The following is a 15151-nucleotide window of genomic DNA, read 5'->3' on the forward strand; positions in this document are numbered from 1 at the left end:
CAAATTAAAATATAGTGTTTTCTTATAACCACAGTATGTACGTTGGAAGTCGGCTTGTTGTTTTCTTAAATGACTTCGAAGGCACCAAAGAAGCTTTGACCAAATCGGCTTTCCTAGACAGACCTCATCCATCAGCAGTTAATATTCTTCCAGAAAGTAAAAGTAAGCATAAATGGCATCTTATTTGATTCGAACTTTATGATCAGTTTCCTAACATTTTGATATTTATATGAAAAATAGCACAGAAGCACTGAATGCATTGGTCTAAACAGCATTGGTTAATTTGATAATTAATAATATATTAATAATTAATAGAGGTAACAGACACACCGGATATAGAATAGACACGGCATATAGAAAAATAGCCAAAAGGCTATTTTTCCAAAAAGGAAAAGGGATGGGTTGACAATGAGTCAAACTGTACCCTGAGAGTGGGGATAATTTCGCATACTTTTTCAATCATCTGATACATGCTTGTGAAAGATGCTGCTCATAACAAATTAAACTAAAATTCAGACATATTTCTGAAAGGCGGTCTTAGTTTTTCATAATTCTCTCCTCTAACCTGGTGCATTATCCTGGTGGAAATATCTATTCACAGATGGATGCGCTGCAGCCATGAAAGAATGCGCCTGGTGGAAACGATTTCCAGCTAATGTGTACAATCTAAAAGTTACTGCACTGATACGAAGGGGTTCAGTGTGTACCATTAAAGCATTCCCCACACCATTACATCACCACCAGGCCGCAATTTTGACCTCTGGCTGGACTTGTGCTGCTTTTCCCCATATTGTTTTTTTAACGTTTTAGAAAGCACCAAAGAAGCTTTGACCAAATTGGCTTTCTTGAATAGACCTCATACATCAGCAGTCAGTCTTCTTCCAGATAGTAAAAGTAAGCAAAAGCAGAAGTCGCATCTTATTTGAGTTGAACTTTATGATCGGTTTCCTAGCATTGTGGTGCTTCTCTGAGCGTGCAACATTCGGATAGGAATTCGTGAGAATATAGTGTATTCATATTATTGTATCGGTGTTTGTAAACTGCTTGCATTCTTGTTCTACTTGCTATCTTGATACTTTATTTCTAAATTCCAACCTGTTTAAAATATATCCAGTATTTATAACTGTGTTTATTATATGATTCTTTAATATTTTTAAGGTTTCGGTTCTGAAAATGGCCCCATGTGGCAGGAACACCGAAGGTTTGCACTGCACGTACTTCGTGATTTAGGATTCGGCAAAGGCCAAATGGAAGAGCGAATAAAAGTAATATGTCTATTTGTTTACAATACAGATATAAAGTAATACAGGTATTAGATATAATTTACACATTAGATGAAGATATAATTTTAACAATACAGATATAAAGGTCCTTTGACATTGAGTATACTGTACTTGAGTAATATACATGAACTCTAAATTACTAATTTAGATGAACTCTAAATTACTAATTTAGATGAACTCTAAATTACTAATTTAGATAAACTCTAAATTAGATGCAACTCAATCATTCAACATCAAAATGTTACACAAAAGTGTAGAAAAGATTGATTGATTGATTGATTGATTGATTGATTGATTGATTGATTTGTTTAATCCATCAGACAATGTCCTGCTAAAATAGTTATTAACTTAGAGCCTTTCGAAGAACACAGTTTCTCTATATCGTGGAGTGAGGCATGGAATTAGGCAGATCACGTTTGCACTTCTTTAAGAATTTTCCAAAATTCTCAGAAGAAAATGCTTGAAGAAATTTGTGTGTTGTTTCTAGTTGACTGATAAGATCTACTTGATGATTTGTGCGAAAACTTAAACTTTCGAAGAAAAAAGCTTTAAAGAATAAGACGGAAAATCTGGAATCCTTAGATCTGTTCAAAGGTATTTCTCTGGATGAACACCATTTTAATTGACTAACAGTTTTCGTGATATAGATATTAAATCTGCAATCATGCAAATATACTTACCCATAGATCCATTGCTTGTGGTACTAATCTGATTTGATTCTGTCTGATGGAATATTTATTCATGATTTTCATTTTTTTTTAAATTTAAGATGTAAGAGGATTTACTTCTAAGACGACTGTTTCTGCCCAAAAAGGAGAATTTGTATTTGAAATTCTGGAGGGCAATGGTGTCTTTTGAGTCATATATTGAAATGAAAATCTTTGCATCATTAAAGATAATAAAAATAAGGACTCTACTCGATTTCTATTTTACCTAGTCATTTATCCAAATAGTAAATAAAACTGGTCCTACAGACCTTAAGGAATGCCATTGGAGAAAAATCAACAGTGATAGCATCAGCTTGTGTTGGACATGTACTCGTACAATATATGTAAATCACAGATTTCGGTTATTCCACAGGAGAGGTTTGTTATTAGATAGCAAATCAAATTTCAAGCAAAACCGTTAGAATTTTTAGTCTAGCCTCTTTGCAAGCTTGTTTACATAGGCTATACATTTTCTTGTAGTAGTAATAGTAGTAGTAGACGCATGCGATGCAAGAACGGAAGTTTATGCAGCATCCGGCAAAAAAGAAAAAAATCATTTCACACGTCCAGTCCCTCTAAACGTTTGTCCAGTTCCTAATTGAATTTATTTAAACTATCACCTTCCACAATGACAGATGGAAGTTTGTTCCAGCAATCAACTACCCGCTGCCTAAAGGCAAATTTACCCACATCTATTCTATAACTCTTTCCCCAATTTGAATTTATACACACTCAGGTTTCTAATCTGAGCAAGAAAAAGAATCCCATCAGAATTGAGCCTGTCAACCCATTCAAGGTTATACTGCTATTTTCAGAAAAATTTTTATGCCTTTCTTCGTAAGACCACCCTTTCGCTCCCCTCACCAATCTTGTTGCCCTTCTCTGTACTCGCTCAAGCAACTCTACATCATTCCTAAAATGAGGCCTCCAGACCTGTACACAGTACTCAAGTTGTGGCCTGATAATTGCCTTATTCAAAGGGATAACCACCTCCTTATAAAAAGGGATAAGCAAAATTCCTTTATATCGTTGACAATACCTCATGCCCTGCTCTGGTGCCTGTCTGATCTGCTCAGAAAATTTCATACCTGACTGCACAATTACTCCCAGGTCTTTTTCATTTTCTACCACCTTAAGTGTAGTACCACACAGTTGGTACGTTTCTGTGAGGTTACTTCAATCCATATGCAGTATTTTTCATTTGTCAATGTTAAACTTCAGTTGCCACTTCTCAGTCCATCTACCCAACTTTTCCAGATTCTGTTGCAGAACCGCACTGTCATTAGTACCATTAACAACCCTGCCAACTTTGTATCATCTGCAAACTTCAACACTAAGCCTGATATACCTTCATCAACATCACTGATAAATATACAAAACAACATTGAACCCAACGTCGAACCCTGGGGGATTCTACTAATAATATTAGTCCACGAAGAGCAGCGTCCATTGATTACCACCCTCTTTCTTCTCCCACTCAACCACCCTTTTATCCATTGTAGCAACTTACGCTTAATACCATACTGCTCCATATTGTACAGTAATCTTCAATGTGCAACGGTGTCAAAAGCTTTTCTGAAATCCAAGTATATGATATCAAAATTATTTTTTGCGTCCAGTTCCTTTGAAACCACATCATAATATCCAATCAAAATTGTCAGACAAGATGTGTCTGAATCATTGCTGCAGTCTTGTCTAGATGATCTTGCAATGCATCTTTAACCAGTGACTCCATTATTTTCCCCCTGAACAGAAGTTAAATTAACTGATCTTTAATTATTCGTGTGACCCTTTGTGAATTGGGGATATATTTGCACATCCCAGTCCATGGGTAGTTTGCTTAGTTGCTTTGCCGCCTCTAATCTTTAGTTATCTGAGATTTCATAATACTGTTTCAGAATGAAAGAAGATAAAATCGTACAAATAGAAGAGGTGAAACTCCAATATCACAATAACACGCGACATGTATAATAAACAGTTTTTTACCCTACGTTTTAGGAATAATATCAACGTTTTATGTTTTTAAACTTAAAATGTTGGTCTTTAATTCGCAACATTTTGCAATTACAGTAGACTAAATTTGTAGTTTAGTCACAAATACGTTCTCTCACTTCCATTCCTAATATGTTAAAAGACTTGGACCTTAAAATGAAATTTTATTAGTGCTCCAAATTTTTCGGAACCTTTAGAGCGAAATTTTGGAGAATGGTTATCAAAATTCAATTTGAACTACTCAGGAAATTTTACAATAATTTTTGCACTTTATTTTTAGGGAATGTAGTATACGAAGGTGCCTTCTTGAAAACGCTACCCAGGAGTATCCAAGGTTATGTTTTACGCGGAAAGGGAAGCGGAGGATACATTATAAGTGACAAGTATGAATAAACGTCCTTGTAATTTGTAATTGTTCCTTTAATAGTTGAGATATTTCCATGTCATGTGATGTAGCGAGATAGTGTGAAACTAAAACAAACGGAACCTCTTTATTTGTCCTTGGTGACGTTTGAGCCGTTACGAAACTTGACTGACATGTTATTTTCTTCGCTATTGTATTTTGATATCATTACAATCTGTATATAAAAACGTGCATTCAACCGGTTTGCCTCTTTTTGTTGGATGAAAAACTCGAATTTCCAGAAAAAAAATAAAAAAACTCTGCAACATTCGCCAGATATTTAATAATGATAATAGTAATAATAATAAGCCTATGATAAGTCTTCTTGCTTTTTACATGATTCGAACCAAGTCTTTCCTTCTCAGTATGGAAAAATCGTTACTGCGTTGTTACTCGCGAGTTTTGTATTAACAACGTTAAAAAGTTGTATGACATAATTTGTGAATCCTTTTATTGAGCGTTTAGCTATTTTCCATAGTAAAACAGATCTATATATTTCTTAACATGTCATGAACGTAATCTGTCTATTCAGTTGGACTTATTTCTTTCAAAACACTTTAAAACAAGTTTGCCATTACAAGCACAAAGCAATATTCTGAATAACATTTCTAAATTATAAATCTAATTAAATCTTGCCAACTCTTAGAGAAGAAAGAAAGAAAGAACTTACACCACCTTCTAGGAGGGAAACATTCTTGAATGGGTTTAAACCGACTCCAACCAAATGTGTTTAATGTTGGATAAAATCGCTCAGTAAGTGAGTGATTCTCCTAAACTTCAATGGCTTCAAGGTGGAAATGGTAGAAAAGTTATCTAATGGTAGATGATACCATGCCCGCAATATCAGATAAATTCTGTAATATGTCTCAAATTTTGTGTTCCCAAAGAGATAGTATGTATATTCTCTGATATGAATGTTTTTATTTAGTTTGTCAAAATAGTTTTCTTGAAGACTCCTCCCTCTGCGCTAGGGGCAATACAAAAATCGTTTTATGATGCTCTACCACTACTACTACTACTGTACTAGTTCGGGACTTGGCTCAAATGGACTTCATTTTATCTTCATTTTTTCTCTCTGATGTCATCCTAGACATCAGAGAGAAAAAGAGTTTCTGAGCATCTGTAATAAAAAATTACTACAGACGTTCTGAAAGTAATATCGAATTCAAGCCTACTTCAGGAATCGTCAGCATAGGTAGTTACTAACAAATTACAATCATCAACAGGCGAATGTGAAATAAATTAGAAAAAAAGATAGAAAAAGTCATTTCTAATACTTGTCTCCATCTCTGATGTCGAAAGACTTTTTGTTTTGCATGCTAATCCTTCGAATGTGTGGTCTTGGTCTTGCATGCTAATCCTTCGAATCCTTCAAAAATAAATTAGAAAAAAAGATGGAAAAAGTCATTTCCAATAATTGTCTCCATCTCTGATGTCAAAAGACTTTTGGTCTTGCATGCTAATCCTTCTTGGCAAAAGAAGGATTAGCTTCTTCACTTCTGACAAGATGGAAAATATTGTAGTGTGTAATGCGGTGGGTGACATGAGATCATTTTATTTGCCTTCCATGTTTCGTATTGAAAAATATAGTATTAAAGTACGTATTTTGCTCCTTTTTTGAATGCAAATTAGCAAATCTCAGCAATTTAATCTATATAAATCTTTCTTAGTTATAAATTTGTGACTAGCTGTAGATTCGTGGAGTATATTCATACTCCATGAATGTTTGTATAAAACTAGCTGAAGGAATGACTTTTACAATCTCTTTTTGCTCTTTTTTGAAGGTAGACTCATAATTTTTATCTATATTACAGGACGAAATATGTGATTTTATAAAAGTAATTGAAAACTACAATGGAAACCCTTTTAACGTGAAGGCGGATCTTCTTTATAGTTCCATCAACAACATCTCTTCTATGGTTTTCGGGAAAACAATGAATGAAGAAAGAAAACGGTTCACTTACGATCTCTTTACATCTGGAAACGAATCTTTTCCAGTGTTTGACGTACCTACATATTTCCCTTGGTTGACACCAGTGATCATTCGAGTATTACCATTTATACCAGCAGTAAAACTTTTTCTGGATTTTAAAAAATTTATCGAGTAAGTATTGAACAAGGAATATTTGCCTCAAGGTTTTATTGTATTTTTAATTCTTAAGTGATAATGAGAGACGAGACTTTTTTAAGGTACGAGCAAATATTGGTTTAAATTGGGTTTTTTTTATCAGAAAAAGTTTGAATTTGGTTGCATTGTTTTGGATACATGTCCGGGCTACTAAGACAGGGATCAATAAATCATATCAGAAGGCATTTAATGTATTATTGGCTTGTCGATTTGATGAAGGAAAATTCAAGGCAGATTTGGTCTCAAAGAAATTGGTGATTATATATAATTGTGATTGTGTAATGGTGTGGGAAATGTTTTAGTGGTGCATGTTGGGGCCCTTAATACCAATTGAGCAAATTTCGATAGCAGGAAGAAGCACCACGTCACATAACCAAAATTATACAGGACTGGTTCCGGAAATATGAGAGCGAATTCTGCAGTATTTGCAACTATCGAATTTGCAATGGCTGCCAGAAGGAACTATATCAACTGGGATGCCTTCTACACCTTTTTGAATCCCTAACACGACGAATCCCAGCCGTTCAGGGGTCTGAAGGAGAGCGGGAGACTTACTTGCTGTTAAGTTCGCGTGTCTAATAAGTGACTGCTCAGTACGTGCTAAATCTTGGAACTTCTACAAAATTTTATATTTCGCATAAATAGTATCTAGTTCCATAAAATCTATCGTATAAATGAACTCCACTTTGCATAACAATCTTTTATAATGATATTAGTCGGATTTTTGAAAAACATTATTGTACTTTTTATATGGTTTTTAAAGTAAAATATATATTTTGTTTTTTAATTCTTTGCAGACAAGAAATTGGACCTATTAAAAAGAAAATGGAGTCCAATGACGTTGGAAATTACATCGACGAATATCTGGTTGAAAAGAAGAAACGAGAAAATGACTTAAACACTTCGTTCACTGGCAAGTATCAGTCATGAAGATAAAAATGAAATCGGATTATTATTCTTTTTCCGCGGACCCTTAATACAATAAAAGTTTTTAGAGTAATATTTATGCCTCTACTGATATGCTAAATTCGGAGTATCCATATTATAATTTTTAAGTTGAAGTTAAGCTTCGGAATAATTCTAACTTGGTAAAAGAATTGATACACCAACTTTACTTTATTGTTAACTATGTTTATACCACAGTAGTTTCAAACTTAATAGAGTCAGTTCTCTCTTACTGCTGCTCGCATACTGACATCCAGAATCTGACCAATGTTGCATGTCGTGCCAATTACCAAACCAGACAAATTAACCAGGCAATGAAGCCTTGAAACATAAGCTCCCTTATCAAACAAAAAAAATAAAAAATAAAAAAAACAGCACACTAATGTGAAAAATAAATTTAACAGTTAAAGAAGTATCGTAGTACTTTCACAGGTGTTCCAAATTCAAGGCGCAGAAATCCCTTCAAATTCTTCAAACTAGATGCAAAAGTAATTTTACCAGCCCAAGGCTAGTGTCCTACCATATCGTTATTTCTTGGCTTGGTTCTTGTAGCGAAATTGCACGGTTCGCTAGCCTGATGGTTTCCTTTCTTACCTTGTAATACCCAATCAGAAATAAGAATCCAATTTTGTCTGAAATATTTGCGACTTCTTTTACAAGTTTTGACAAATAGATTTCAGGACTGAATCCGATTTCGAGCAAAAGAGAACTGTTTTCTGTTTCATGAAAAGAGTATGCAAATTCTGTTCTCATTATCCAAAATCTTTTCTGAAAAACTGTGGTATTGTTCCTTCGTAGTATAGTAGTCAACATCCACGTCTGTCACTCGAGAGAAAAGGATTCATTTCGCCACAGGGGAGATATTCACTTTTAGGCCGCAGCAGCCATAGTAGTGTAGAGGACATTAGAAGATACTGTATATGCCATGGTTTGCGTCACGATGAACTTTAATGAGGCATACTCTGTATACCCTCACTTTCCTTCCCTTTATGATTTCTCAACTAACTAATGACTTGAGATTAAAAAGAATCATTAATTTTTAATTTAAAAATATTAAAGTTATCATGAAAGATTTTGAAGCCAAAATGTTGAAAAGAAATGTTATTTTTACACAGAAGGCATGTTAATAGGGAATGTGGGAGTTTTGTTCAGTGCAGGAAGCGATACCACAGCAACAACACTGACGTGGGGCCTTCTGATAGCAGCAACTTATACTGAGGTACAAAGACGAGTCCAAGCTGAAATAGATGAAATCATAGGGAGGGAAAGGATGCCAACATGGGAGGACCGCTTTCAACTTCCCTACACCCAAGCGACGTTACTGGAAATATCCAGATGGCAGACAGTAGTTCCACTGAATTTGCAAAGAATGTAAGTACATTCTGAAAATGTTTATATTCCTAGTAGAAAGAGATGCAACTTTTGCTTTTATATACTGTAACTGCATTTGTTACCCATTCAGCCGAGCTATTATTTTTTAATAATATCTCAGTTGAATGGGTTTAATAATAGCTCAGCTGAATGGGTTTAATAATAGCTTAGCTGAATCTTAACTTGTCTTTTTTTTATTATTGTATAATATACGAATTTTTCAGAATATTAAAATTCTATTTTTTCTTTTCAATTAAATAAGCAATGAGTCCTTTAGGATGCTTCTCGAAATACTTGCTACAAATACAATTGTAATATTGAGTGGTGATATTATTTTGCTTTCTATTTTCTTTCCATTTCCATTCATTCTTTTTGCTGTCCATTTTCTTTTAATTTTTCTTTCCATTTCTGAATTCCTTTTGCAAAGAAGTGGAATTACTCTTCTCTAGATGCAAGCAATATCAGAGAGAAAATCAAATGATCTGCATCACGGTGATGAACGGAAGATAAAATGAGCCCCTTTTGCAGTTTTCAAATTGAAATTGCAGGATCTTCCGAGAAGCATCCTGTACAGTTGATAACTTATGAGAATGTTTTCAGTTTCACTGCGAAGTAAATTTTTTTCTCAGATTTATTTTAAAAAATGGCATATGAGGACCACCCAAAACTTATATTATCTACAGTGGCGGAGAAAAAACTGCATCATCTTAAAAAAAATAACATTTGTAGTGAAGCGTATAAGATATTGTTTGATTACAGTCATTTTGTTTGTCGCAGAGCAAAGGTATTGCGTTAGACAACACTTCTATTGCATCAGACAGTAATTGCAAGGTATTTCATCAGCCGTTTATATAAATACAGCGTTGGAAGGGTATACACGCTCATTAGTATCCTGTTTTTCGGAGGTGTGAGCAATGGCTCCATATGTTCAGTTGACACAAAGAAAAAAAAAGTGTAGCTGTTGCTCTGTCCCAGGAAGGGCTTTCTACGCGTGCTATCGCTGATAAAATAGACTGCCACCAGTCAACAGTATCCCGGGTGCTGAAATTAAACCGTGAAATCGGTGATGTGAAGAGAAGACCTGGATCAGGCCTTAGGAGAGAGACTACGCTTTTCCAAGATCGATATTTGAAATGGCTGTGCCTTCGTAATCGCCATGCTAGTGCTGCTGATCTAAAACTGGACTTTGAGATGGCCTCTGGTGTTGAAACAAATGCACGAACTATCCAAAGACGGCTTTCGAATTTGTGGTCTGCATGCCTATCGGCCCAGGGAGAAGAAGTCTTTGTTGAACCAAAAAAATGAGGAAGAAGCTACTTTCTTGGGCTAAAACGCATGTTTCATGGACAAAAGGGCAATGGGACACTATTATCTTTTCTCACGAATCGAAATTCAACCTGATTGCCTCGGATGGGAAACGATATGTCAGAAGACGAAAATCGGAGGCATACCATACTGACTGCATAACACCGACTGTAAAGCTCCCCGCTGGTCAGATGGTCTTGGGATGCATAACAAGCAAAGGGGTAGGGCAAATTAAGTTTATAAACGGACGGTGAATGCAGAAACCTACACTGATATCTTGGAGGAGTGCCTGAAACCCGTTATTAGAGATCACCACGCAGACGTCCAAAACTGCATATTTCAACAGAACTCAGTGCCTTACCACACAGCAAAATAGGTAAGTTTTATGCTATTTAGATTTAATGATGAGTTTGACTTCTTGTCTCACAAGGCTTTAAACATACTTACACCAATCTTTTCCCCTTTTTTCTCCCTTAAGGTGCAGTCATACTTCAGAAATGTTGGCATTACAGTGTTGGATTGTCCCGGAAACAAAGTAAATGTGAACCCTATTGAAACCTGCTGGTACATAATGTCGTCTAAAATTCCTCAGAAGAAGCCAACAAGAAAGATTCAGCTGCGGGAAAGCATCGTAAGGGTGTGGTTCCACGAAATTGGGTAACCGTACATCCAGAAGTTGATTAAATAAATAAATAAATCTTTATTTGTCGTACCAAATTTAAATATAGGTTTACATTGGTAAGTGACAAATTCCCTTCACGGCAGAAAATGCCAGGGGATTACCATAAAATTAACTCGATGCCAGATCGTTTCAAGGTTGTAATTGCAGCTCGAGGAGGAACAACAAAATATTGAGGACTTATTTTGCTGATTTACAGTACATATTACTATTACGTTAACTTGTCATTTCAGTTTGTACACGTAAATGCAATAAAATTTATGTTTGGTTGTCATGATTTCCATTTGTATGATTTCTCATATTTCTATTAATTAAGCATTTTACTCTCTGGGAAGATATTTATGGCAATTAGGTATATCAAGTGAAGTATTTTTATTCGATTTCATTCACAGAGATATACAGAGTGTCCCAAAAAGGTGTAACCGATTTTAAATGTTTGTAGCAAATGTAATTTTAATGATAGAAACACAAAACCTGCGCTAAATGTGAGGAAAACAGTTGAAGTTTTTACTGACATTCAACATGTGCACCACTTGTCACATGAACAATATCTAATCGGTAATAAAATTCATCCCATGTTTTTTCAAGGATGTCGCGCTTAATCATGGTAATTGCATTTGTAATCCTGCGCTTTAAGTCTGCGATGTCTGCAACAGGGGTCTTGTAGACTGTATCTTTGAATCCCCATAGGAAAAAATCACAAGGGAATAAATCTGCTGAACATGGTGGCCAAGCAATGGGACCATCACGCCCAATCCAACGGCCAGGAAACTTGTCATCAAGAGACCGCCTCACACCCAAAGTCCAATGTGGCGGCGGTCCATCCTGTTGGAAAATAACCATATTTGGCAGTTCATCCAATTGAGGATACACATAAAGCTCAAGCATGTCCTGGTAATTATCCGCTCTCATAGTCGCTTCTTGGAAGAAAAAGGGTGCAATAACACGATCAACCATGATGCCACACCACACATTCACTCCTGAAATTACGCTGAACCTGCGTTTCAGACTGGGTTTCAAGAAACCATTCCACTACCTGTGCTTTGGTCACGGGATCCATTTATTACCTCTTTACTTAAACTTCAGGACAACCGCCAGAATCTGCAAAAGAAATGAACGGATTAGTAGTTTCCTATTGTTTGTATTGGTCATTTAAAATTGGTTACACCTTTTTGTTCGTGTGAAAAGTGGTGCACATGTTGAATGTCATTAAAAACGTCGACTGTTTTTCTCACACTTAGCGCGGGTTTTGTATTAATCCAGTGTAAAGCCAGTTTATTTATTTATAGTGTTGCTGCAACGTGCATCAGAAAGAGATTCAGTGCAATATCTTTGGAAGTATCGCTGAGATTTTCTTTTCTTTGAAATGATTCATTTTCATGGTTAAGACTGATATAAAAAATTCCTTAGAAAAGGGGTAACAGAAAGACAGAAGCAAAACCACCATTAGCTTTAGTATGGTTGTTCAAGAAACTAGCGGGTCATTGGAGTATCTGGTGGACGTTCAGAACTTACAGTTTCTACTCTGGTGATGGAGGAAGGCTCTGATGGTTTGTAAGTTGTTTATTCCATCTTAAGGACAAGAAATACATCTGCTTACAATAAACTGGGTCTACCGTTAAAAACTGTCTATGTCTATATTCCTGGAAGAACGTTCGATACGTTTTCCATTTTTAAGGCAGTTATATGAAGTTAATATAACTAGTAAATTTAAAACAATTATGAATAAGAATAGCCTATTTTTTCTTAGACTCCAATGCACTATTATACATATAATATGATTTGAAAAACATGCTTAAACACTTTCATTATAGTTTATTTCTATTTTGAACTTTTAGAGCAAATAAAGATTCTTCTATAGGAAACTATGACATTCCGCAAGGAACCATGGTTATTGTCAACATTTGGGCAGTTCACCATGATCCGAAGTACTGGAAGAATCCAGAAAGCTTCATTCCAGAAAGGTTTTTATCGTCAGATGGAAAAACAGTCATAAAACCAGAATATCTTATTCCCTTTTCAATGGGTAAGTTATTATTCAAATTGGATTATTATTAATTTTATTTTCTTTGTGTAGTTGCTATTAAAAGTTCTATATAACGGACTCCTCAGACTTATGTTCAGGTTCTGTTCCTCGAAAAGTGCTGTAATTCGAAATTGTGGGTGTCAAAACCGATTTTCCCAGAGAAATAATGAGAGATAGTTAAGTAGAAAGCGCTAAGTTCTCTTTCACTAAGTCAATTTTCTCTTCGCTTTTAATGTAACCCTTATTTTTATTTTTTTTTTCAAAAGATCTTAATTTCTGTTTCGTAATATCATCATCGTACCCTGATTTCCTTTATAAAATTATTTTCAAGTAAGTGTTCTATTCTTACCTTGAGTATAATGATACTGTCCATTAATAAATTAATAAAACAAAGAATTTTACTGATCTTATACTGTTTATTATATGAGTTCCTTGATCAATTTGCTTGATGGATAAAAAACATACAAAAAACCCCAAATTTCCAAGAGAAAATAATCATAGAAACTTCGCCTGAGACCGAATAACTGGGCCACGTTATAAAAACCCTATAAAAAACCCCATTATAGCAATTTTTCGTCGATAAATTGCTATAATTTCTGAAAAGCAGTTTTTGAATCTCACTTAAAATTTCTGTTTTCGTACATAGAATATTTTTATGGTAACTCACAAAAGATGGAAGACATGATCCTTATGTGGGTACAAAGTGAAAGTCTAGTGTTAACGATTATTAATATTTTTTAGCACTAAGTAAATTTTATTGGATAGTCTAATTATGTATTTTATCATAAAATATGCTTTCTTTTTTTTCCCGAAGGTAAAAGATCTTGTCCAGGTGAAAAAATGGCTCTCGTGTCAATCTTTTTATATTTCACAACGCTTCTACAACAGTTTGATGTAAAGTTACCGGAAGGCGAAGTTGCTGATTTCGATGGAATTATTTCAGTTACCCTTCAGCCCAAACCTCAAAAACTGTGCCTTTTAAAAAGAAAATGATGCTGCTTTTTACCAAACTATTGTTTTTCATTAACTATTTTGTGTTAAATCAATACAAGGCAATGAATGTAACTGAGTTTTAGTTTTTTGCAAACTTTCTCCTTTTCTACCTCATGAAAATGTTTACAGATTGAAATTGATTTTAGTGTTTATAACATGTGATTAGCGGTAGAAATTTGAATTTTAGAAATTAAAGTGTTTTACTACTTTAAGAAAAGCGGTTTATGTGTTTTTAAGAATGAAAAAATATGATTTTAAAGCATACTATAATGAAACGTATATTGAACGTTTACGAAGGATTAAAAATCGATTTGCTCAGTGGTTTTTACTTATTTTACTCATCAACAGTATGAAGAGGAACCATCCATCCCGAAGGCCTCATGGGGATGAATCACCGTCCTCCCTACACCGGGTAGAAAAGACCTTCGTTCGAATCCCCTCAATGACGTGTGGAATTTTTATGGGCCTTTTTCGCAACGTGGCTGAGTTAGTCGATCTGAGCGAGTGTTGCATGGTTTTTTCTCCCAGAAACACGAGCGTTTCGTCCAGCAAACAGCAAATCGACCACAGAATACATGCAATTTACAAACATACTGTTTACTGCGCAATATGGCCTAAGTTGCTGATGTGCCTAAAACCCTGTTACAACCAACCAACAAACCCACTCCGAAACTTTTTATGCGTCCCTTCTGTCGGCTTCATTATGTGCAATTTAATTGCTTAATTAATTGTATACGTTTGTTCTGAAAAACATGGTGAACCATCTTAACACATTGTATATACTATATAAAATGTATTAAGATGGTTCTCAGTATCTTAAACTGGCCTTAATCGTGTGTAATTTGCTTTCCCTATATAAGTTAATAATTTAATGGATTTTTTATTGCCTATTAATTTTTGATAAAGCTTATTTGTGATGTGAATCAGTATTGTGTTGTTACAGTATTTTCGTACAAATTAATAATATCAGAAAATAATCTTTTGTTTCGGATGAATAATTAGATATTTCTGAGTAAATTTCGTGTCTTTAGCTCTCTTTTGCGCTATGTTATTCGCATTTTCGATAGTTCTCATATAAAATATTCACCGTGTTGATCTATATTAAATATTTTTATTATATATTACATCATTTTATTTCCACATCAGTGGACACTCCTGGGACAGCCTGGTTCGGCTAGAAGGGTGTACATTACGCACATTCCAGTTGATTACATTGATTGGAATTGTAAGAAATCAACACAGCTTGAAAATACACAACAAAATAATAAAAATAAATAAATAAAATAATAAAAAATAAAATAAATAAACAATAAAAAACA

The 15151-nt window shown here is 34.7% G+C and overlaps 1 protein-coding gene across 3 annotated transcripts in view; it reads left to right on the top strand.

The window, feature by feature from the left end:
* LOC150088484 (vitamin D 25-hydroxylase-like) overlaps window positions 1-13885 on the top strand; it is a 28395-nt gene extending 14510 nt beyond the window's left edge. For 2 of the 3 annotated variants that reach the window (XM_090369541.1, XM_090369540.1), the window contains exons 2-8: window positions 35-162; window positions 1159-1265; window positions 6200-6489; window positions 7311-7426; window positions 8574-8829; window positions 12652-12839; window positions 13654-13885. In XM_090369541.1, coding sequence (XP_090225667.1) covers window positions 36-162; window positions 1159-1265; window positions 6200-6489; window positions 7311-7426; window positions 8574-8829; window positions 12652-12839; window positions 13654-13832 — 1263 coding nt within the window. In that variant the 5' untranslated portion in view covers window position 35 and the 3' untranslated portion in view covers window positions 13833-13885. The remainder of the gene's footprint in view (window positions 1-34; window positions 163-1158; window positions 1266-6199; window positions 6490-7310; window positions 7427-8573; window positions 8830-12651; window positions 12840-13653) is intronic. The other variant, XM_090369539.1, reaches the window with a different exon arrangement.
* The last annotated feature ends 1266 nt before the right edge of the window (window positions 13886-15151 follow it).

Source organism: Mastigoproctus giganteus, chromosome 3, assembly GCF_048544385.1.
Source record: "Mastigoproctus giganteus isolate SK-2022 chromosome 3, ASM4854438v1, whole genome shotgun sequence".
Classification (NCBI taxonomy): domain Eukaryota; kingdom Metazoa; phylum Arthropoda; class Arachnida; order Uropygi; family Thelyphonidae; genus Mastigoproctus; species Mastigoproctus giganteus.